This window comes from Maylandia zebra, linkage group LG7, assembly GCF_041146795.1.
Source record: "Maylandia zebra isolate NMK-2024a linkage group LG7, Mzebra_GT3a, whole genome shotgun sequence".
In the NCBI taxonomy this organism is placed as follows: domain Eukaryota; kingdom Metazoa; phylum Chordata; class Actinopteri; order Cichliformes; family Cichlidae; genus Maylandia; species Maylandia zebra.
Window position 1 is genome coordinate 31,179,946 of NC_135173.1, and position 22,827 is coordinate 31,202,772.

Below are 22,827 nucleotides of genomic sequence, written 5' to 3' on the forward strand. Positions count from 1 at the left end.
GTTTTTTGTGATGTTTGTTGATTGATCTAAGATGATTTTCTCCTGTCCGAGACAATAAAGTAAAGGAATATTAATTGTTCTTTGAGCTGCCGCTTTTTATTTTACATTTGCTCAAAAATAAATGAACTCAAACATGTTTGCTCTAAATGTGTCTATGTGGGCTTAATTTCATTTGGTGTCAAAAAATGTTGTTGTGTCCATGTGACTGAGCCCTGAACGTTCCTAATAATCTGTCATCTGAGAGTTAACTGTCCGTCAGCCTTCTAACCACACAGACCCCGCAGTCTCCAAATCAAGGATGTTTTCTGATTTACAGAGCGTCCTGTAAGACCTCAACTACCCAGCATCGCCCCCGCCTCCTCCTCCTTCCTCTGCAGACTAGCCACTCCTCCTTCCTCTCTCCCAGCCTGCTGACGAGAAAAGCTCTCAGCTGGTGTGACGGCGGGTTATGAAAGAGCAGAGCGGCAGGTGAGCGTGTGTGCAGCTGGACGGAGACTCGGTGATGAGATGCAGTTCGGCTGGAGGATCGCCGTGATGCTGCTGCTGCTGCCAGCTGTGTGTGAGGCTCAGAGCGGAGATGGAGACCCCGACATGGGTAAGAAGATTTTAAAACATGCGGTTAGCACAGGAATGTTGGGGGTGATTTTTTTACATTAGTATCTTTCACGGAAATACAAATACAGAAAAAATATTAGAAAATGTAAAGTTTGGATCTTTGATGGGGGCTATATTTGCAGCACATATTATCTGAGATGAATTATTGCACCTGTGGAGCACTTACCTGAGCATAATGGCTCAAAATTAAAAAGCTTCATGAAGAGACTCTTTAAAATCCTTAAATGACTTTGCGCTCAAGTGTGGTTACCGTTAATTTCGAAGAAGCGTGAACAATTTGTATCTCTTAAGACAAAAACAAATGAATAATCATCATTTCAGGAGTTTTATGAGACACTCACTTCAGCTTTGGGGCACAAATTCGGAAGAAAAATGAGACACCTGTTAAGTCCCATCATCAGCTTTCGATATCCGGGATTGATTTAATAATCAGCCTTCTCGTGCACATCGGCTCGTAGGCACAAACAAAATCAGAAGCAGTGATGTTATCAGCGTGACAGTTGGGAGTAAACACAGCTTCGTCTCTGTGCTCGTGGGGCTGCGCTGATGCTCTGCTTTTTGTTCCATCAGAGCTTCACTCGGTTCAGTTTCTGCACCGCGGTGGACTGGATCAGGTGCTTAAAATTCCTCCTGTGGTTAAATCTTCACACATAGCTGACAGTTTAGAGGTTCTGCTTAGTGCATGCAGTTTTAGTGTACTGGCAACACCCTACGTAAGCCATCCATTTAGCAGTAAAAACACATAAAAGCAGTTTATAATAAGCAATGGTATGAATAAAGTTAAATGCACGTATTTAAGGTGAGCAAGGACACTGTTCGGCGTTCAGGCAGTTAATGCGAAGTAAAGCAGTGACTATAAATAACTGCAAAGTCAGGAAGAAAAGTTGTGGTTATTTTAACAACTTGTATAACACGATTTAATCATGCTGGCAGCTTCAAAGTGTTGTGGTGTTGAACATGGTTGTAAGGTCAACATGTCAAGTCACTGGTAAGATTTTGTCATGCAGCATATTGTGTTTGGTAAACAGAGACATCTACAGCCTCAGCGTTTTCTCCTTTCTCGCGACCCAGTTTAACGTCCTGGGGTTGCCAGAGTGAGGGCGGGGGGTCTGGAGCCTAACCTAGCTGTCATAGTGTGAGAGGCTGCTACAGGTAGTCAGTGCTAACCTCTGCGCCCCCCCCCCTCTGCTTAAATGCTTCCAATTAGTCTTATAATTAAAAACTGAAGAAAATTCGGTATTCATTTTTATGCAGATGATGCACAGTCAGTTTTCCTTCAACGAGTTACTACAGAATAATTATTTTTGTGTTGCATCCCTAAAATCAAAGAGAATTAGTTATTTATACTGTGACAAATTGGAATAAAAATGTTCTCAAAGCACTTCATACTGTAGTGACAGGCAGCTGCAGAGGCAGGGTTTCAAAATTATGCTGATGATGCAGTTATCTGCGTATCAGGAGGGACTCCAGTGTGCTGTTGAGTTATGTGATGGTTTCTCAGTAACCTCTGATTAGAAAGAAATCAATTCAGCAATTTGGATATAGTCTATCACAGCTTTCATGCTATGTCACTGTTTGGGTTAAACAAGTCAGCAATAAATAGTGTTCATGATGCAAGATATTGGACCAGAAGATAATAAACTGGCATCACCATGAAATTCAAAGTTTTACATTTTAATAAATTAAATCACCCACAATCTACTTAATCAACATACTTAACCACAGGAACAGTCAGTGGGGCTTTGAACAAGCAAAAAACATTTATTTAGTCTTTTTTCACTCTTAAAGATCTGAAACACTCAGAGATAAAAGCATAAACTGGTGTTAATGATAAAGACAAATATTTGATCAGCGACATGGAAGTTTTTTGATGTAGTTTGCATTTATTTCACTGCTGTTTCCCTTCCTGATTGTTTTCATGTCTGTGTTGGCATGTTGTATGTAAAGCTTAATCTTAAATCAGCTTAAGGCACATGGGCTGCAAATCAGCCGTGGTTAGACATCTTTGGTAGTATATGATATATATACTGCTAACTGACAGAAAAAAAAAGTTAAAAGACAAGAGTGTAATACTCAAAAAGTGGAGAAATGTCTGAAAGTGTTTTTCATCTCAGAGCCCAGAATCAGCTGCACGTCTCACATCATGATGAAAAGATGCAATTTGACCTGCAAGCTGCTTGAAGGCAGAAATGATGACGAGGATGATGAAGAGGGTGGAGGTGATGGAGGCGACAGCATTGAGAGGATGACCCTGTGGTAAACCTTTGATATAACGTTCAGTACTGTGCTGCATGTCAGAGGAAATTCAGATACTGATGCAGGTCACTGCTCTTCTGTTCAGCTACCTTCATTATGACAGCAACGTAATGGAGAAGTGCATGGAGACATACAGTGATACATTCAGCTCCCCAGACCTGAAGCCCTTGTCGGAACTCAGGCTGACCGTCCACTTAAAGAGTGGCGGCAGGATTTCACAAAAACTCTACCTGAAGAACATAGGTAAACATGTCATCTGGTTACATTTTCAGACTTTACAAATGCTTCTAAACATCAGTAGCTGCCTGGTGAAGAGTCACCACTGCACTGCCTGTCAGACTTCATGTTCATTTCCTTTTTTCCAGTATAGAAATGTAAAAGTCTTGAATTCTGCGTGCCCAAAGCTGCTATCATTGCTGTCCTCTCTCTGTGTGCTGTCCCTGCAGTTAAACCAATGAGTCCTCAGGTGTTTAACATCACCTTCCAAGAAGAGTCTAATGAGGCTAAGATTTGGATTCAGATCCCGTACCAAAAGGACTACCTGAAAGTGAAGAACCAGGAATTCCAGTTTCAGATCGAGACAGCTGGGGAAATCATGGTACAGTGATCTAAAAAGTATAGCTCAGAAGTGCAATCTCACATTCTACTTCAAGACTTTCAGGTTTTCGCTATAACATCAGACATAGTTTCTCCTAGAGAGACTGTTGTATTGTGGGTTGTTTTTAATGTTAAACAATCTAATGAGTAAATCTTTCAGTGTTTGGTTTGCCCAGTAGTAGTCTCTGAAGTTCCTGTGATATTAACTGTAATGCAGACAAATCTGAGAGCATCGTCTTACCTTTTCTCTGGTAGAAAGCACCTGGTTCCAATCGAGGTCAAATTGATTTCCACAGTTTCTCACACAATGATAAATTTTAAGCACTCTCCTGATAATTTAATGGTTCCAATCACCAGTTTTAAACCTTATTGTGTAAAATATGTTGTTTCTTTTGAAAACTGTAGTTCCAGTAGAGTCAAAAGGGACCAGCGCTACATTACAGGTCATCTGGAATTTAATACTTGTCCTATCTTGTATGAGGACGTGCTTCAACATAAAAAGACTGTTTTACATCAACAATATCATACAATGTTTTGCAATGACTGAAATGTTTTCTTTTCTCTCTGACCACAGATTCAGAACACCTCATCCCAGGACTTCATAAATATCAACATGGGATACCTTAAAAAAGGCTCAAAGTATTATGTCAAAGTGCGGGCGCGAACACTCCCAAAGATTTTTCAGGGCACGTGGAGTGAGTGGAGTGAAACGTTCACTTTCCTTACCCCTGGTAAGAACAATAGTCTAGTCCTGCTGCACAACCTTTTTTAAACACTGATATCAGTAATGATCTGTGTTGTTCTCCTTCCTGAAGAAAACCTCCAGAAGCAGACCAGTGGAGTACAGGTGGAACCGTACCAAGTCGGAGTGTGTCTGGTCTCTCTGCTGATGGTGACCTCTAGTATCATCATCATCATCATCCTCTGGAAAAACAAGTATGACGTCTACTTTCTGTCAGAACAATCTGAGTAGTGAGTTCCCTTCACTAAGTTTCTTTCCTTTTTATTCCACAGGATATTTACCTACATGTGGCCAAGCATCCCGCATCCTAAACAGACTCTGGTGCAGATCTGCAAGCCAAACAATGTGAGTTATTCTACTGTCAGATAAAAAATAAAAACACTGCAAAGCAACATCAGGTCACGTGTGAGCGACAGGACCAGTTGTAGAAATCACAACACAAAATCTTACTTAGATGAGATTTCAGGTGGTGGTACCCCTACCAAAGAGCAATTGTAGTCAAAACTGTGGCATCAACATAGTAACATAAACATTCATATTGATGATACTTTTTTATTGACCAACTTGCTGAGCTATGCTGAGCACATCAGCTTATAAACACAGTTTGTAAAACCTCAAGCATTGCTTTGTTTGATGTGACACCAGGATTTTACAGCACAGTGAGCGGTGCATCGGTTGTACTGATTAATGCTGACATTGCACTCTTGACCTCTCTGGTACAAAAGATATCAAACAGGCACTACAGGTTCATGAAACTCATTTTGACATGAATCTTTGGAACTTTCAGTTTGACTAATAAGAAGCACAAAAATTAGCTGTCTGCAGCAGACATTTAACTAACTGTGTGAAATTCTGGCGTGCCTCTGCACAGCCCGTTGGTTTTTGCTGTTTAACATTGTGATTAGTTTTTTTTAGAGGTACTAGATCAAGCTGCTTTTAACTGTTGCACCGTAGGGTAGTTAAAACCAGTGAATTTACTTGTAATTGTTAAGACAAAGAACATGACAAAGGAGCTTTTGATTGGCTGTAGACAAATATGATGTCATTCTGGTTTTGCAGCCTCTGTTGCTGACCTTCAGACCTGAGGTGCTCAGTGATCTCAAAGTCTACCCCGTGGAGACGACAGCACGTGAGGAAACAGAGCCTGCGATCAGTCCTGCATCTGCTGCTGCTTACAGCACTCAGTCGAGCGAACCCTGCTCCACCCAGAGCTTAGATTGCAGGAGTACTGCCAGCGCCAGCACCGAGGAGCTGGAGCTCTCTGCCTTGTTGAGCAGGAGCTCGTCTGAAGCCGAGGACAGCCTGTCGAGCTGCAGTCCTTCCCCCATCGACATCCTCCAGCTTGGGGAAAGACCCGAGCAGCCTGAGCAACAATTTGAAGTCAATGACTTTGAGGTGTTTGGAGCAAATCGACAGGAGGAGGCTTACGTCACCATGTCCAGTTTCTATAAGATCAAGTAGGTGATGCAGTGGTGAGCAAACAGGATCAGAGACTGTACTTATCAAACTTCAGGATGCTCTAAAGCAAAGGGCTTCCAACTTCACGAGGTCTTCAGAGCAAAGTGAAAGAACAGAAAGACAAACATGCTGCCTTTTTGTCCGGATGTGCCTATCTACCACTTACATTTCACCTGGATTTCAATGATGCTGGACCTCTGTCCAGAGAACGAGACATCTGGCATTCATTACCAAAAGAAAAATCACTGAATGGAGTGCTGAAGTTTGGTTCACTTTACAGAAATCAAGCTTTTACTGGTGAAGTATCTCATCTGGATTCCCATTTGCGCATAAACCTAAGAGGATAAATTCTTTTAGGTTTTGTCATCTTTTGACATTTATTTTAACTCCATCTTGGAGTTCTGTAGCAAATATACACAAGAATTACTCAGTTTCTGCTATGACGTTTGGTTCAGATGTTCCCATCAGGATGAACAGTGATAACATTTAGTAATTTCACACCATCCTCAGTTCATTATGTTACACATCCATCACTTTGTCTCTGCTACACTCTGAGTTTAGCAGAGTTTTTTAAGTGTAGCAGCCTCAACAAGCTGCTAACATGAGTGGAGACTCTTATTCCCCATTGCCACTAACATGGAATGGGTTCTTTTTCTGATTCATGAACATATTTTTGCATCTTTTGCACCAGCATTTTAACCCAAAATAAATCGTCTCATCTTTGTATAGAAGCTGGCTCCCAGCTGGGACTTAAGAAAAAGGTTTTGAAGTGCTAGCCGTGATAGGATTAGTGGGAGTGTCACATTTTACAGGCTGTAAAGCGAGAATAGACAGCATGACAACATTTGGTATTTGGTGACAGGGTGAAGAAAAATTCCCTTTTCATAAGACAGTGGTTCTTAACCTTGTTGGAGGTACCGAACCCCACCAGCTTCATATGCGCATTCACTGAACCCCTCTTTAGTGAAAAATAAAATGTGATTTTTTTACTGGTGCACAAAATGAGCCATGCATGTCATGGCGAAGGCTCTGCCGAACCCCTGAGACCGACTCACCGAACCCCTAGGGTTCGAGCGAACCCAGGTTAAGAACCACTGTATAACAGAAAGCCTCAGCAGAATCAGGCTCATGTGCCGCCATCTGCTGTGACTGGTTGGGGGTGAGGGGAGTCTCCATCATTGACTCGTTTAAAAAAAAAAAAAAAAAAAAAAAAAAATCACCAACGTGTAAATTTGTCCTCACTTTGGTGTTTCTCTCACTTCCTGTGTCATTTTCTTGGACAGTCAGCCATCAACAGGCTTGCTAAGAAAAAAAAAACAGAAAAAGGAAAAAACGTTTTTATGCAGTGGAGCTGCTCACAGCTCATATTCAAAGACAGTAAAACACAGCCTGTGGTTAATTTTTGTGACTCATAAACCAAAAACATTTGAGACAACTAAAGTAACGATGTGTTACACGTTATTCTAACAATATGAACTTAGTTCTGCTCCTTTATAATCGGGTTTATTTTAATATGTTTAGTCACTGCTGTTATTTTTAAAGTGATAAATTGGCTGTTATTCTTGTGCTTGTACCAACAGATTTTTTTTTAGCTTTAATCTTTCACTTGAACCCAAAATGTAGCTTTGAGTAGAGCAGGCTGTTGACCTGCAGCTCTGAAATACAGGATTTATTTTGTTGCTTTGAGGCCAAGTGTGTTTTCATGTTTTTACTGACACACCTCCACATGTAGTCATTTGTCGTTGGAGGAATCATATATACCTGTGTTTTTGCCTGTTTTACTACATAGCATAGAATAGTGGTTTTCAGATAAAACTACCTTCCAGGCATCCCAGCGTCTAAGTGATCACTTTATCTTTTAACTCAGCATTATGGATCGTGTTGGCTGCCTGGGAGGTGGTGAACAGCTTCAGTTGACAGATGAGAGAGAGAAATGAAAGTTTCTTTGATATTTAAGAGTGTGGCTCATCTAAAGAAACCCTTTAAACCCCCAAAGTACATCTATATTGACCCAGTGTACTACCTAAATGACCAAAACACCCAACTGAATGAGCCTTCAAAGCACCTAACTGGTTGCTAGATCAAAGCTCCTACTTTATCCATCTAAAGGGCCACAAGAAATAACAAAAATATTACTAGAAGCTCATACTGGAGGCCATTAAAACCACATAAAACATCCCTGATACCTCCTGTGTAACCACGATCCCTGTAAATGAACCTGAGTACGTTCTCAGTGTCCAAAAGGAGCCACTACAATTAAACAAGGAACCACAAAGAGACCTATACAGAAGAACCACCTAAACAATCTGTGGAACATTGTTATTGGTTAAAAGGGCCTGTAAGATCTCTACAACCTAAACCTTGAGTCCTTGAGTCACATGACCACAACCTGAAGAACTCTTGGGACCTGCTTTTTATTCTCCAGGTCTTGTAGAAATGAATTTAATTAAACTTCGGCTTATGGATTTACTCATAAATTCTCAGTGCTCCATCTCACAAAAACTAGTCTGGTATAAGACCTGTTTATCAGATTTTTCAATTTTTCACCATCTGTATTTTATTTTTTTCTCATTCCTCAACCAAAAAAATCGAACAACACCAGTGAGGTCATTTAAAGCTGCTTGTATCTAAACTCATCTGCACTTAAACTCTTTGGGAACTGAAACTCATGCTGCAGCGTTCACCATGCATATCAAACAGGATCACATGTAAAGCCTCCTAAAGCTCATCTGAATCATAGTACAGCACTCAAAGCTTTGGGGTTACTTAGAAATTACCATGTTTTTGAAGGAAAAGCTAATTTGCTTTAATTTACAGTTAAGTGAACATAAATATTAACTAACTGAATCCTTAAACAGATTTTTTTTTATTGGAATATCTACATCAGAGGCAAGCAGTGCAGGTTTATCACATTAAAAGGCTGACTCATTGTTGGAAAAACCGTCCAATCATGTGGGTAAAGGTGCTGTACTACTTAAGTAGTTACACACTGGCAATCTCCTCACATCCTCAGGCCACTAGGGAAAAATGTGCATATTCACTTGTTTGGCAAGTGGTTGCTAGCTGTTGCTGGGTGAAATCAATTGCATGGTTGCTTTGGTCACTAGCAGGCTGCTATGGTCACCTGCAGTTTGCATGGAAGACACAGACTTGTCTGCAAACACTCTCCAACTGCTTTCTGAGTGGAAATGAAAATGAAGTCTGACACAAACTGCAAACGGAGAATGTTTGAATTCAGAGTAAAAGTTGTGCCTCAATCAACACGATTCAAAAGGCAAAACTTTTATTTTGAAGGGAAACTTGCGCTGTTTCCAGTTTGTGTCTGACTTTTTTACAGTTTTACTTCTACTCGGCAAGTAGTTAGTAAATGTTTGCAGAGAAGTCGGCACCCTCCATGGAAACTGAGGCGGCCGCGATAATCTGCAAGTGACCAAAGCCACAGTCACAATCAGCAACCTTCAGCAGCTGCTCACCAACCGGGCAGGAAATACACATTTTTCCCGAGCAGCCGCTGGTTGACAGTGAGTAACTCACTGGTCTCTAGGCCTGTATGACTGTGGCTTTAGTTTCACAGCAACTGCCAGCAACCAACAGCAACCACTTGCCAGCCGGCTGGGGAATACACCTTTTTCTCCTAGCAACCTGTGGTTGCTGGGGGCCTGCCACCAACCGGTCTTAGCAGTGCTCTCTTGAGAGTAATACACACCAGTGTTATTTGGTTTGTTTTCTTCTTGTGGCTGCAAGGCATCACCTTCATTTCTTAGAACACGCACACAGCCTGAACACATTCTTCTTTTGGCCATTTTAAAGCTTCACATCTACACAGAAATGCTCCAGAGATGCAACTAGCCAGATTTAGTACATCTATAATCAGTAAAGCAGTTTTTAGGTGTGCCATCGTGGTGGGAAAAGGTTTTTCTAATAATCAATAAGCCTCTTAATATTATAAAACTCCTTTAGAGAACATCATGTGCCATTAGAACACAGATGATTGCTTAAAATGGGCCTCTTTACACATACATAGATATTCCATAAAAAGAATGATTAGTTAGATAGAAATTACACAATTAATTAGTATTTCTACTTTAACATCCATTTATGACTCTCTCAATCAGCTTTTCTTCCTGAAAACATGAGGTTTCAAAGTGATCTCCAACTTCTGAGCAGTCGTGTACGTCATGTCCACGCAAGCTCAGCTGTCTGTAGGCGGGTTGTGGATGCGTTGCTATAGCAACTGTTTCTGTTTGTAGTCATGGAGATGCTAAACCCAATGCTGCTGCTTCAATATCTGACACAACCGACCTCACAATGGCTGAAACAAAAACAGGAATGTACGCTTTATACTCAGAAACAAGAAGTCTGTAATCTGTACTAAATACAACGTACATACTTTATGGAAATGTCTAAATGTACTCGTGTTGATGTAACGTGGAATTGTTTTTATTTAATCACAATGCATATCAGTGTATATAGTAATAAAGTGGAAAATGAAATCCTGCTGTTTCACTGTGATGTAATTAGTAATGAAAAATGTGCACACGATACAAAAATGATAAAAGTCGGACCAATCTGTGTAACTGCATTTATTTAGAATATGACTTCTAACTGAAAATGTGACAGAATTCAGGCTGCAGAATTGATCAGACACATCATTATGATCATTTAAAACAAATTCTGTTTGTCGGAAATCCATGAGGTGCTTAGATTCTGGAGTTTTAATGTGATTCAGAGCTTCCAAGCGTTTTTCATCATTAGTATAAAGTAGACGTCGCTGTCGATGGAGGCGCTGACGCCACTGTAATAGTTCATAAACTCATCATGGGTCACCTGTCAAGTACAAGAAACCTGCTTTAATGACAGCTTAAATACAGAGATCAAACACGACAGTACTTCAAAGTGTTACTATGAAGACAAACAGCAGAGATGAAGAGGAAGGGGCCAACTTCATCGGTTAGATCAGAATGAAACAGCGGCCCGTTTCTTCTTGTGTGGCTTTAAAGTTTAAAAGGAAAATTTTAAAAAATGAGGTGCCTCACCTGATTGACATCCATCCATCCACTCTTTCATCCAATCATCCATACAGGATAATCAATTTTTTTTTCTTGTTTAAAATTGGAAAAACAAAGTAACAATATAGGCCCATTTTGATTTGCACAAAAAATTATTGAAAAAACAAAAAACTCAAATCAAAATAAGGCAATAATCTCGAGGTGTTCTGTGTACAAAAAAATTAAATGAAGCAAAGTATGGGGGTAACATTTCAAATAGTTATGAAATTCCCTAAAAACTGTAAACACCTTAAATTGCAGTCAGATGGCTCTTTAGACAGAGGTGATCTGAATCTAACTGTAAATCTTTAAAGACAGGTTTATGGATAGATATGAAGTTATTTATGAAATAAAGAGAGTAATGTGATGAAATCAGATATGTTTGGGATGGATCGGCTTTGCGCTATGAATTCTATAGTGAAAGTGTCGTTTTGTCTCTCTGTCTCTCATATAATAGGCCAGGGCCTATTATATGCCACAGCCTAAAGGCAGCAGAATTGCAGAGGCTGGAGTGACCACTGGCTATATGCTTGCAGGGTGGTGGGTCTCAGAGGACAACTTCTAACCCTGTTAAAGGCAACACGTGGAGTGCAACTGGCATTGTGGCATAGCCGGCTCTGGCCTTGGGACTGTGTGTTTTTATTTGATTCATAAATGGGACACTGGACTGTTTTATCCTTTATCTCTTGATTTTTTGTCAATAAATTGTCTTTTAGAATTTTATTGACTGTCATCTTTTTGCCCACGACTGAGACGGTTGGTCAGACCTAGAATCTTTCTTTGGGTGTGTTACAGTCATGTTACTTGGGGTATACTTACTTAACTTTTAAGAGATGTTTAATTTTTCATCACCTTATTTTCCACATTTTCCAACCTGTGCATGATATTATGGTGTCAGATGCTCATGCTAAAGTTTAAAATATAAAGGTAATGATATGTAAAAATACTCCCTATGAGCCAAAAGATCTTTGTAAATATTACAGCTCATGAGCACTGGGTGCTGAACCAAGGCAGACTTCACAAATCATCCAATCAGAAGAAAGCTGATTTAAAAGTAGGAGGAGATAAAGCAGCTTGTTTCAAACAGAGGTTGAACTGCAGGCTGCATTAAGGCGCAGTATAAGATAAAGAAGGATGATTTTGAAGTGTGAATCATGCACAGCTGCTCTGGGAGAGTGCAAGAATAAAAATGTGGAGCAGGAAATGATGAGAACTGATCACCTCTGCGCGAGTTTCATATCTGCATGGAAACAGCGCGGCTGTGTTTGTTTACACAGCAGTTTGTTTACATCCAGAAAGTGAAAGAGAAAAAGCTGATTGGTTAGGTTGAACCACAGTAAGAAGCCAGAGTGAAGCAGCCTGCAGTGCGTGGACTAACACGCTAAATGAACGATTTCACTGCTGAGTTTGTATGTTGTCTGGTTCTTTGAGTCCATCTCATTGGAACACATTTACAAGTAAAACCATACAACATACCCTGCAGAACATTACCAGATTCCCCAGGGAGGAAATTTAATCACAGCTTTTCTACAATGGAAAACACCTCAAAATGGAAATACTCGCCGCCCTCCTACCACCACCCAAAAACCACGGAGCTCGATTACCAGAACGCCGCTAATTCAGAGTTTCCAGGCATTTCTCATCATCACAATAAAGTAGACGTCTGTATCGATGGAGGCGCTCACACCAGCGTAATAATTCATAAACTCCTCCTGGGTCACCTTCAGAGAGGAGCATACAGTTTCATCAACGCTGAGGAAAGTGCACACCTAAAGTCTGTTTCAGTGCAGGAGCTACTGGTCTGTGGGCCACAGTCACTGACCTCCACCCACACAGACACCGCCTGTCTGGCATTCCTGTCAGAAGCTCGTTACCTTTCCATCTTTGTCATACGGAGAGTCAAAGCTATCCAGGAATGTCCTGAAGACCTGGTCCTCCGTCCACTCTCCGTTCTGGTACTTGGGGTGGTACTTGGCGTTGTAAACACCCCGCAGGTCTTCGATGGTGATCACCCCGTCACCCGTTTTATCCAGCTTCCGAAACGCCTGCATGACCACCTCCTTCCGGGCCTTGGACATTGGCGGCTGCAGTTAACAGAAGGGGAAGTTAAAGGAGTGAAGATTCAGTTCAGTCCAGCTTATGACACATCATTCAGTAGTTTGAAACAGACGATCGCTGACTGCAGATTAAAACATCCATGCCATTTAGGGGCCTTCACAACTATTTTTTATTCAGAGCAGCTGTTCACCTTGAAACACGAGCACTGAAACCACAGTTGTTAAAAACGTATGGAAGGAGGGCTTTGGGGGTATTTTTTAGTTCTGGCTGACTGATAGGAGGCGATCTCATCTCATGCTCTCATCGTTGGTCTGATTTACCCTGAGAGTGGTGAGGAACTCGTCGAAGTCGATGGTCCCGCTGCCGTCACGGTCAAATTGCTGAAACAGAGCTGTGGCCTCGTCCTTCTCCATCAAGACCCCGTAGTCGTTTAACCCCTTCATGAACTCCTTGAAGTCCAGCGAGCGGTTGTTGTTGTCGTCCATCACTCTGAAGGTCCTGACAAACAAAATCAGCGAATCAGACAGCAGCATTTCAGTTTTATACCATTGAAAAGTAAAACTTTATTTAAAAAAAAAACTATAACTGTCTATATGTCAGTTAAAGTAAATAAGTAGTAAACTGTATTTTTAGTCCTGAGTCCCCTGATATTTGAGCTGCTTCAGAACAGACAGTTTCACTTCTGTCTTTACCGCTTTCATGTAGCTTTAGAAAAAAGAAACATTGTTTCCTTTAGTCAGCGCTGGATGAAGGATTCAGATCTGATGTGTGAAGTATGAATAATGTCATTACTGTGACTGCAGCTCACCAACTGATCTTATGAACTCATGTTTTTAAATCATCATCCAGCTGTAGAGCAGCAGAGTATGCAGCAGCTCAAACTGAAAGTACTCCAGTACTGCAGTGCTGGGAGTAAATGTGCGTATTACAGGACCTGAGGTTACTGCACAGTGTACAGCTGAACATCAGCGGAGTGAAAACCACAAGAAGAGCAACAACACGACGAAGACAAACACAACAACATCCTGCAGCCGTGCCGACTCAGCGATGATCTGACAGGAAAACCTCAGCGTAAACATCGATGTGAGTGCTTCATTACTCTCATCTGACCCCGAAACCCACCGCCGCTGCATTAAAGGGACAAATCACAGCCAGCAGAGGACCTACACTCCACGACATTTACTCCACTGCATTAAAGAATAACTGAGAATGTCTGCCTGAGTCATGAACCGATCTGAGAGAAGGGCCCAGAACAGACGACTGCAGATGGAAGTGACAAGCTTTGGTTGACTATAGAGGTCCCTATAGTTTCTGATCATGGAGAAAAGAGACCTGCGAAGGACTCTGAAGCAGTCTGAAATTAAAAACACAGATTTTTTTTACTTCTAAAGAGAATAAAAAAAATCTTTTTTTAAGGATCCAGGGGTTTTATATTAGGGGGGCTAACACAACAGAAGAATTAGCAGCTTCGCAGCAGGTTCTCGTCTTTGTAGAAGCTGACGTTTGTTGTTCAGTTTGATAAAATGGAAAAAGGAACGAGTGACTGGAGTCTATTTTTCAGTGTGATGATGAAGCTCGGGCATCTTTACGTGTTTGCGAACTTTTAATAATTTTGATTCTGTTTCTTAACTCAGATTTTTTATGTTGGTACTACCAACCTCTGTATATTTTATATATTTATTTTATTTTTACTCTATTTAATTTGTAAAATATGTGCACACACACACACATATATACACACACGTAGACATACATATTTAGTATACACATTCAGTAATATGTATACACTCTTATATTGTACATATATTTATTCATATAATTCTCAGATTTAGCCATTCTTATATTTGCTTGTTCTTATGTTATTGTACTTTGCACACCTCTGTTGCTTGTGAAGCTCGCACACAAGAATTTCGCTCACATGTACTGTACCAGTGTACCTGCACATGTGATGTGACAATAAAAGTGATTTGATTTGACATCTTTATAAACACAGAATTTCCTTCTTTTTTTCTTCTGGATTGGAATGTTGAATGTGTGAACAGGTGTGTGAAGCTCACCTGCCCAAACCTTTGATCCCAGACGAGCCTCGAGTCAGACACTGCAGCCGGAGTCTCTCTATGGGGTCTGAACACTCGGACAGCTGGCGCTTGGCATTCATCGCCATCTCTCTGTCGTGTCTCGATGTGCCCGCCATCCTTGACATAACACAGACCAATCAGGTTTCACTCTGACAGCTGATCTATACCTTAACTCAGCCTACAGTGTGCTGTGTGTGTCTGTCTGACCTCAGCCAGATAAAATATGAAATGTTATGTTAAAAAAAATTTTTTTAATGTCACTTCCTGGAGGTGTGACAGATACCTCTTAAATCATATTTAGACAAAGCGTCATCTGTTGAACCGCCATGATCAGCCAACCAGGACGCTCCAGAAAACCACATCCATGGATGTTTTTCTATCCCTGTGATTATCTTCACTGTTGTGTGCAGGACCAGACTTTAGGTTGAGGCCACAACCACACCTGACCCCCTATTAGCGCTGTCTACAGGCTCAGGTGTGTTTGGACATGAGGGCTGTGGTCAGATAGTCTGTTTTGATAACGGTTTCTTCATTTCTTTCTTATTTCTTTGAAGATCATGTCACGGAACATTGAACATTGGGATCGATATTGTGGGACTCTTTCTTATTAATTCTTATTGATTATTATCCATCCTGTGTTTTGGTTTTAGTTGGTCGTTTAGAGTTTTTAGTTTATTACGTTTAAGTTTTTCTGTATTTTACTTTTTTCCTGTGTTTCTCTCTGAGCTGTTGGATCAGTCTGAACTGAGAACCTGCGAGCAGCACAACGGGTTAAGAACTCTTCAGTCTGGATTTTTGTTGAGTCTGCATTATAAGCATTATTTCTTTTGTTTTATTTACTGTGATTTATCTTTACTGTAGAAGAGTGACATGGTTACATTAATTATGATATTTAAAAAATAAATATCAATATTATCAATAATGCACAAATATTAAATATTTAAATAATGCAAACAATTTTGTAATCTTCCTTTTTACACGTTCACCGACTCTGTGAACTTATTTATTTTGCTATTTTACCAAAACATCAAAGAAATTAAAACAAACTGTGGAAGCCCTCTGTATTATTTTATTGTTTTGGCTTTTAAATGAAGTTTCATTCAGCCCTACTTTCATTTATTAACTGATTAGATTTCATGTAAATACATTTAAATCTATTTCATTTTTCTGTTCTAATTTATCTGCTTTATTCAGCATTTGTTTTGTTTTATTCATTTTTGTTGCCTTTGATCCTTTTGTTCTTATATGTTAATGTTAGATTCAAGTTACTTGTACTGTTTTATTATTTCTTTTGTTTTTTCATATTACATTGTCTTGCTGTCAGTCATCTGAAGACTAAATTTTCTCACCTGTATGAGAGATGTTAAAAAAAGAGAGGCTCACTGAGTTTGTGTCTAAACTGATCCAGATATTTATAACAGCTTGAAGTCTTAAAAAAAAAAACCTGATCCACAGCCCGCACATCTTCTTACTCTAATGTTGCTGTCAGTTTCTTGATATTTATTTATAATTTGTCAACCCTGAATGTTTCACTTGGTGACTTGTATAAATTGCGCTTTTCCTCATATCTTAACATATTGTATTGATAAATAGTCTAGTTTGTTTTTGTCAATGCTACTGTACTGGAGCAACTGTAACCCACATAATTTCCCTAGGTATTAATAAAATATTCTGATTCTAAAAGACAAACAGCTCCACCTGCTGGAGGCTGGAAGCACCTGCAGGCTGAACATTAAAAATTAAAGAAGGAAAAGTTTTCATTTCATTCCAAGAAAGAAGTTAAAAAGGAGAGAGCAGGCCCAATATCAGCAGCAGTTTGTAATGAAGCAAAATATTTATTTACGAAATTATGGTTAAAATAAAAACTGAAGTACAAGTATTTCAGATTTGAAGTACATTATATCACAGTACCACATGGAATATTTCTATTTTATTCTACAAATAAAGTTTGTACAGTGAAATATTTCAGATTTCCTTCATCTTTCTGACAACTGCAGCTACCTTCAGCAAAATGACCACATGCGTTAAACAAACGCAGACAGCAGGATCGTTTTCCTGCTGGTCACACTAAATCATTTGAATGTTAAATGAAGCTTCAGCCTCCGTCACCTTACTGCTTTGCCTCCACTAGATGACCTCATTATATTATATATATATCTATCTCTCTGTGTGTGGAGTGACATAACATAAATGTAACATAAATGTGTGTATTTATTGTGTCGTCTATGTGTAAACTGTGTGGGCCTGTGAAAACAGTAGCTTCTCTTCATACACAGACATACAAATCAACAACAGCCGATGCTCCAGCTGTTAGTTTGAGGCTCTTACTGTTGTGTCTGCTCCCTGCTTTTATTTTTAAATCTCCACACTTCCTGTTGATTCTTGTTCATCCTCAAAGGTTCTGATTTCCAAAAGCGAGAAAATGGAAGCGTAATGGAGGATCTGAAGGTGTGTTACCTGTCCTGCTGTGTGTCCGCTGTCTGTAGCTTAGTGAGGCTGAAGAGGTAAACACGAAGCCCAAGAGGAGGAGGATCAGTGTAAGCACAGAGAGGAGTCCGACTGAGGAGTTTTAACACTTTAACCTTTAGATTCTTGCTTTCTCCCGGTCTGCCCCTCCCCAAACGATACTCCGTTACCATGGAGACTTGCTGATCCATTCTGCGTTGTGATTGGCTCTCCCATGCTCAGTGGGAGGAGTTCCGGTGTTTCTCTGTGAGTAACCGGAGGTATATGTTTAGTTCAACAGAGACTAAATTTATGGCGTTAATATCCGGTAAACTGAAGAGCCCGTGATAGTATTTTTTTTAATTAGGTCTTTTCCTTCTTCCACAAACATATTAATAAAAAAGATGTAGAAATATATATTAGAATATGTATTTTAAAATATACAGTACTGTGCAAAGTTTTTAGGCAGGTGTGAAAAAAATGCTGTAAACAAAGAATGCTTTCAGAAATATAAATGATTGTCTATTGGCCCCAAATTAATTCTGCAGCAGAGCAATGACCCCAAACATACAACCAAATGCATTAAGAACTATCTTCATCACAAAGAACAAGAAATGCTGCCCCCCACAGAGTCCTGATCTCAACATCATCAAGTGTGTCTGGGATTACATGCAGACACAGAAGGATGGGAGGAAGCCTACATCCGCAGAAGATCTGTGGTTAGTTATATGTTTGTGTGATCCACACAAATATGTGGTCACAATTTTGAGTTAAGTGGCGTGATTTATGGAGATTATTATACATGTTTTATGTTGCTGGTTTATTGGTGTAATTTAAATCTGCAACGTCATGTAAGTTCTCTGTTGCCAGGAGAGTGTATAACACTTTGGACAGTAGGGGGCAGCAGCGTGCTTTGTGAACTGAGTCGGGTGCATAGCTGCCGTAAACTTGCATTCTGGCAAGACTGACCAGGCAAACGGCAGCGTGTCTCCTGTGTTCACATTCTCTCCTGTGTTACAGGTAAGTATTGTGGTTAAAAACATAAACAAATACACAGCTGGACACTGTTTAGTGATTGTAAATTTGATTTTTTTTACTGAATAGAGTTTTAATGAGTCACTCACCAAAGTGAATCAGGTTTTTTGAGCCATTTGAGCCACTGAGTCAGTTGACCAGAGAGTGCAAAAAAATGTATATTTTCACTCAAACTTAAATTGTTTCTCTTTTCATATATATCCTACTGCTAAGATGAGTGGTTCTAAAAGAAAACAACTATTTTATAGAGCAAAAAAGAGCAAAAAAAAATTTCTAAAGGGAACATTTATTTTGTTTATTTTATTTTATTAGTATTTTCCTTAAACGTGTCAAATATATATTTTCTCATCTAAATGTCCATTGAATTATTTTCCTTATCTGTTTCATGGGAAAAGAGGTGTATTTGTCATTTGTTTCATTCATTTCAACCTTTTGTTGTTTTATCCCAGTAGTGTTGATTAATATTGAAGTGTTTTGAGTTACAAAAAGAGTGGAGCAGATATGCTTGTGTTGTATGAATAAATTCTGGCAAGACTGACTGGGCGAATGGCAGTCTCCTGTGTTCACTTTCTCTCCTGTTTTACAGGATTGTAATCTGGCTGCGTACCCACCATAGCGGGGCCTGTAACATTTGGAACAGTTATTTAAGTGGAATTATTTAAGTGACAGGAAACAATTTGTGAAGCTAGGTGTCCAGTCCTCATCATGCTTGGACATTGCTTGTGGTGTTCCACAAAGCTCTGTACTGGGTCCAAAAATATTTATTATTTATATAAATGATATTTGCAAGGGATCTGATATATTAAAATTAGTATTATTTGCAGACAACACAAATATTTTTTGTTCTGGTGGGAATCTAAAGGAGTTGCTCGATACAATTACTTCAGGAATGTTCAAAATTTAAAAATGGTTTAAGAGGAACAAACAATTGCTAAATATAAGGGGTCGGGTGCATTGTGTGCCGGGCGGCGGCCAGGAGCGGAGGCCCTGGCGGACTGATCCCCAGCTGCCAAGACTGGCAATTGGGACATGGAATGTCACCTCTCTGGTGGGGAAGGAGCCTGAGTTAGTGCGTATGGTTGAGAGGTACCGGCTAGATATAGTCGGGCTCACCTCTACGCATGGCTTGGGGTCTGGAACCAGTCTCCTGGAGAGGGGCTGGACTTGGTCTCAGTCTGGAGTTGCCCCTGGTGAGAGGCGGTGGGCTGGGGTGGATATTCTAATATCCCCTTGGCTTGCTGCCGGTATGTTGGGGTTTTTCCCGGTGGATGAGAGGGTTTGTTCCCTGCGCCTTAGGGTCCGGGAATGGGTTCTGACTGTCATCTGCGCTTATGCGCCGAGTGGCAGTTCAGAGTACCCAGCCTTCTTAGAGTCCCTGGGTGGGGTGCTGGAAGGTGCTCCACCTGGAGACTCGGTTGTCCTGCTGGGAGGCTTCAGTGCTCAAGTGGGTAATGACAGCGAGACCTGGAGGGGCATGATTGGGAGGAACGGCCTCCCTGATCTGAACCCGAGTGGTGTTTTGTTATTGGACTTCTGTGCAAATCACAGTTTGGCCATAACGAACACCTTGTTCGAACATAAGAGTGTCCATAAGTGCACGTGGCACCAGGACGCTATAGGCCGCAGGTCGATGATCGATTTTGTAATCATATCACCAGACCTGCGACCATATGTTCTGGACACTCGGGTAAAGAGAGGGGCTGAGCTGTCAACTGATAACCACCTGGTGGTGAGTTGGATCAGGTGGCGGGGGAGGACGCTGGACAAACCTGGTGCACCTAAACGCATAGTGAGGGTGTGCTGGGAATGTCTAGCAGAGGCCCCAGTCCGCGAAATCTTCAACGCACACCTCTGGCAGAGCTTCAACAGCATTCCGAGGGAGACTGGGGACATTGAGTCCGAATGGACCATGTTCAGCGTCTCCATTGCCGAAGCTGCTGCATTGAGCTGTGGCCGCAAGGTGGTTGGTGCCTGCCGTCGTGGTAATCCTCGAACCAAATGGTGGACACCAGAGGTGAGGGGAGCCATCAGGCTGAAGAAGGAGTCCTATCGGGCTTGGTTAGCCTGTGGGACTCTGGAGGCAGCCAACAGGTATCGACAGGCCAAGCGGAATGCGGCTCGGGCAGTGGCTGAAGCAAAAACTCGTCTGGGAGGAGTTCGGAGAGGCCATGGAAAAAGACTTTCGGACTGCCTCGAAGAGATTCTGGCAAACCATCAGGCGTCTCAGGAGGGGGAAGCAGTGCTCTACCTGCACTGTGTATAGTGCTGGCGGAGCGCTGCTGACTTCGACTGAGAAAATTGTCAGGCGGTGGAAGGAATACTTTGAGGACCTCCTTAATCCCACTGACACGTCTTCCGAGGAGGAAGCAGAGTCTGGGGATGAGGGGAATGACCCGCAAATTTCCGGAGGCGAGGACACTGAGGCAGTTAAACAACTCCTTGGTGGCAGAGCCCCTGAAGGCTCTGGATGTTGTAGGGCTGTCCTGGTTGACACGCCTCTACATTGTTGCGTGGAGATCAGGGGCAGTATCCCTGGACTGGCAGACCGGGCTGGTGGTCCCCATCTTTAAGAAGGGGGACCGGAGGATGTGTCCCAACTACAGGGGGATCACACTCCTCAGCCTCCCTGGGAAAGTCTATGCCAGGGTGCTGGAAAGGAGAGTTCGTCCGCTAGTCAAACCTCAGATACAGGAGGAACAATGCAGTTTTCGTCCTGGTCGCGGAACACTGGACCAGCTCTTTATCCTCTCAAGGATACTTGAGCATGCATGGGAGTTTGCCCAACCAGTCTACATGTGTTTTGTGGACTTGGAGAAGGCATTCGACCGTGTCCCTTGGGGTGTCCTGTGGGAGGTGCTGCGGGAGTATGGGGTGTCTGGCCCATTGCTATGGGCCATTCAATCCCTATACAACCGTTGCAAGAGCTTGGGTCGCATTGCCGGCAATAAGTCGGACTGGTTCCCGGTGGGTAATGGGCTCTGCTAGGGCTGCCCTTTGTCACTGATTCTGTTCATAAGTTTTATCGACAGGATTTCTAGGCGCAGCCAAGTGGTGGAGGTCTTTCACTTTGGTGGCCTCAGAATCTTATCTCTGCTTTTCGCGGATGATGTGGTTCTGTTGGCTTCATTGGGTGAGGGCCTCCAGCTCGCACTGGAACGGTTCGCAGCCGAGTGTGAAGCAGTGGGAATGAGGATTAGCACCTCCAAATGTGAAGCCATGGTTCTCAGCCGGAAATGGGTGGAGTGCCCACTCCGGGTCGGGGATGAGTTCCTGCCCCAAGTGGAGGAGTTCAAGTATCTCGGGGTCTTGTTCGCGAGTGATGGGAGAAGGGAGCCGGAGATCGACAGACAGATTGGTGCAGTGGCTGCAGTGGTGCGGACGCTGCACCGGTCCGTCGTGGTGAAGAGGGAGCTGAGTGTAAAAGTGAAGCTCTCAATTTACCAGTCGATCTACGTCCCTACCCTCACCTATGGCCACGAGCTGTGGGTAGTGACCGAAAGAACGAGATCGCGGATACAAAGGGCAGAAATGAGCTTCCTCCGGAGGGTGGCTGGCCTCTCCCTTAGAGATAGTTCGGCCATCCGGGAGGGGCTCAGAGTAGAGCCGCTGCTCCTCCACATCGAAAGGAGTCAGCTGAGGTGGATCGGGCATCTGACAAGGATGCCTCCTGGGCGCCTCCTGGGGGTGTCCCACCGGGAGGAAGCCCCGGGGCAGACCCAGGACACGCTGGGGAGATTATATCTCTCAGCTGGCCTGGGAACGCCTTGGTGTTCCCCCGGATAAGCTGGAGGAGGTGGCTGGGGAGAGGGAGGTCTGGGCTTCTCTGCTTAGGCTGCTGCCCCCACGACCCGGCCCTGGATAAAGCGGATGAAGATGGATGGATGGATAAAATAGTCTTATTTGGAAATTTCCTTCGAAATGCACAAGTGCAGATTCATTTAGATTGTGTGGAAATTGAAAGAGTGCATAAGTTTCTTGGTGTGATTATAGATGATAAATTAAGCTGGAAGTCACATATAAATCATATACATAACAAAATTTCAAGAAAGAGCCATAAGGATAATCCATAAAAGTGGTTACAGAGATCATACAAATCCACTATTCTTAAAATCAAAAATTCTAAAATTCACAGATCTGGTTCATTTTCTAACTGCACAAATTATATATAAAGCAATAAACAACCTACTTCCTGACAATATTCTCAAATTGTTTTCTAAAAGGGAACGGGGATACAATTTGAGGGGGGAATTAAATTTAAAACATCCTTGTATCCGTACAACATTAAAAAGTTTTTGCATCTCTGTGTGTTGAGTAACGCTGTGGAACAGACTATGTAAAGATATGAAGCAATGTCCGATCATGGTGCAATTTAAACAGTGGTTTAAGGATATGGTTTTTGCAGGGTGCAGGGAAGAGGTTGAGAGTTGATAGGGTGTTCTTGTCCAATATTTTCATATGTGTGCGGGTGCACGGGTATGTTGGTATGGGTATATAT

At 41.8% G+C, this 22,827-nt stretch overlaps 2 protein-coding genes across 3 annotated transcripts; one reads left to right on the top strand and one right to left on the bottom strand.

The window, feature by feature from the left end:
* Positions 1–379: 379 nt before the first annotated feature.
* il7r (interleukin 7 receptor) lies at positions 380–10,156 on the top strand. The gene is made up of 8 exons (XM_004561868.4): positions 380–595; positions 2,730–2,871; positions 2,957–3,114; positions 3,318–3,469; positions 4,043–4,199; positions 4,284–4,404; positions 4,483–4,555; positions 5,270–10,156. Exons 1-8 carry the CDS (start codon positions 508–510, stop codon positions 5,669–5,671), a joined length of 1,293 nt encoding a protein of 430 aa, XP_004561925.2. The 5' UTR covers positions 380–507; the 3' UTR covers positions 5,672–10,156.
* An 80-nt stretch (positions 10,157–10,236) lies between these two features.
* On the bottom strand, positions 10,237–17,506 carry capslb (calcyphosine-like b). Of its 2 annotated transcripts, XM_004561871.3 has the most exons (6): positions 17,310–17,506; positions 14,832–14,969; positions 13,095–13,272; positions 12,591–12,800; positions 12,321–12,437; positions 10,237–10,495 (listed from the first exon to the last, which is right to left on the bottom strand). In XM_004561871.3, the coding sequence occupies exons 1-5, from the start codon at positions 17,489–17,491 to the stop codon at positions 12,336–12,338; spliced, it is 810 nt and encodes a 269-aa protein (XP_004561928.3). In that variant the 5' UTR covers positions 17,492–17,506; the 3' UTR covers positions 10,237–10,495; positions 12,321–12,335. The 2 variants fall into 2 exon arrangements, with proteins under 2 accessions (XP_004561928.3, XP_004561926.3); XM_004561869.3 differs by lacking the exon at positions 12,321–12,437 and having other exon boundaries at positions 17,310–17,504.
* Between the last annotated feature and the right edge of the window lie 5,321 nt (positions 17,507–22,827).

Excerpts from the sequence above, each read along its gene's own strand:
- il7r (XM_004561868.4), top strand. The coding sequence starts at position 508 with ATGCAGTTCGGCTGGAGGATCGCCGTGATGCTGCTGCTGCTGCCAGCT. Across the intron at positions 3,115-3,317 it reads ACTCTACCTGAAGAACATAG|TTAAACCAATGAGTCCTCAG; the intron begins GTAAACATGTCA and ends CTGTCCCTGCAG. Across the intron at positions 3,470-4,042 it reads AGACAGCTGGGGAAATCATG|ATTCAGAACACCTCATCCCA; the intron begins GTACAGTGATCT and ends CTCTGACCACAG.
- capslb (XM_004561871.3), bottom strand. The coding sequence starts at position 17,491 with ATGGTAACGGAGTATCGTTTGGGGAGGGGCAGACCGGGAGAAAGCAAG. Across the intron at positions 13,273-14,831 it reads GGGATCAAAGGTTTGGGCAG|GACCTTCAGAGTGATGGACG; the intron begins GTGAGCTTCACA and ends TTTGTTTGTCAG. Across the intron at positions 12,801-13,094 it reads AGTTCCTCACCACTCTCAGG|CCGCCAATGTCCAAGGCCCG; the intron begins GTAAATCAGACC and ends TGTTAACTGCAG.